At 63.1% G+C, this 949-nt stretch overlaps 1 protein-coding gene across 1 annotated transcript; it reads right to left on the bottom strand.

Annotated features, from left to right (window-relative positions):
• Positions 1-69: 69 nt before the first annotated feature.
• On the bottom strand, positions 70-802 carry LOC113962462 (rab11 family-interacting protein 5-like; the record flags this gene model as incomplete). The annotated part of the gene is made up of 1 exon (XM_027673214.1): positions 70-802. A coding segment is annotated over one exon (733 nt), but the record flags the coding sequence as incomplete, so codon positions are not given.
• Positions 803-949: the final 147 nt, after the last annotated feature.

Here is a 949-nt window from a genome sequence, read left to right as displayed (position 1 = left end):
CGGGAGCATTTCCCAGCCTCTGAAGACGGGAATTTGGGGCAGGAATCAACAGCCTGGATATCTCCACACCCCCCCCCTTCCACTGACCTGGGTTTCTGAGGGGAATCTTTGGGCTCCTTTGAACCAAACCAGCCGCTGCTCTTACTCCTCTCGTCTCCCGCCGCCGCGGCCTGGACGGAGGCTCCCGCTTTCTCCCCCTGGCCTTTGCTCCCCGCCTCGCTCCGGTTGCCCCCGTGGTGGAAGAAGCCACCTTTCGGTTTCTTCTCTTCCTTCCTCGCCTCCTCGGGCTGTTTGTCCGAGGAGAAGCCCGCGGGTGCCACGGCTTGGCCGGGCTTGTTCTCCAGGCGGCTGCTCTCCTCCATCCTGGCCCTGCCCAGGTGGTTGCTGAGGGTGACGGCCTTGGTGGAGACCTTGAGCTCTTCCTGCAGGGCTAAGCTGGGAGGAGACGGGATGAACCTCGGCTCGTCCCTCTGCTGAGGCCTCTCGAAGCCGCCGAGCCCCCAGGGCGCCTCGTGGGGGTCGGGGTGGAGCGGGGTGAAGCCGAACCCCTCGTCCTGCCTCCTGGGCACGGCGGGCACGGGCAGCGGGGCAGAGCCGGGCGGGACCAGCGCGGGGCTCTTCGGGGCCGGCTCGTCGCTGTAAACGTGGCTCCCGTTGATGCAGAGGGAAGAACGGGACACGGGGTCGTTCTTTGGCGTCAGGCTTTGGGCTGCTTTGGGCTCCAGGACCGGGCTGACCTGCGAGACATCGTCGCTGAACGCTCTCTTGTGGGTCAGCTTGGGGGACGGCAGATAGTCTTTCACTGGGGGGGGGAGATTGAGCACAAAACAGAGGTGAGGATGTGACAAGCAGCGTTTTATCTCCTACCTGCAAACACTAAAGAGAGCCTTGAAATCATCCCAGCTCCCGGGCTCCACTGGATTATAATTAAATTTGAAATGCAGAGCCC

This window comes from Neopelma chrysocephalum, unplaced genomic scaffold (assembly GCF_003984885.1).
Source record: "Neopelma chrysocephalum unplaced genomic scaffold, ASM398488v2 Primary Assembly neopelma1_180329, whole genome shotgun sequence".
In the NCBI taxonomy this organism is placed as follows: Eukaryota; Metazoa; Chordata; class Aves; order Passeriformes; family Pipridae; genus Neopelma; species Neopelma chrysocephalum.
Note: the sequence above shows the minus strand (reverse complement) of the source record. Positions and strands in the feature narration are given on the sequence as shown.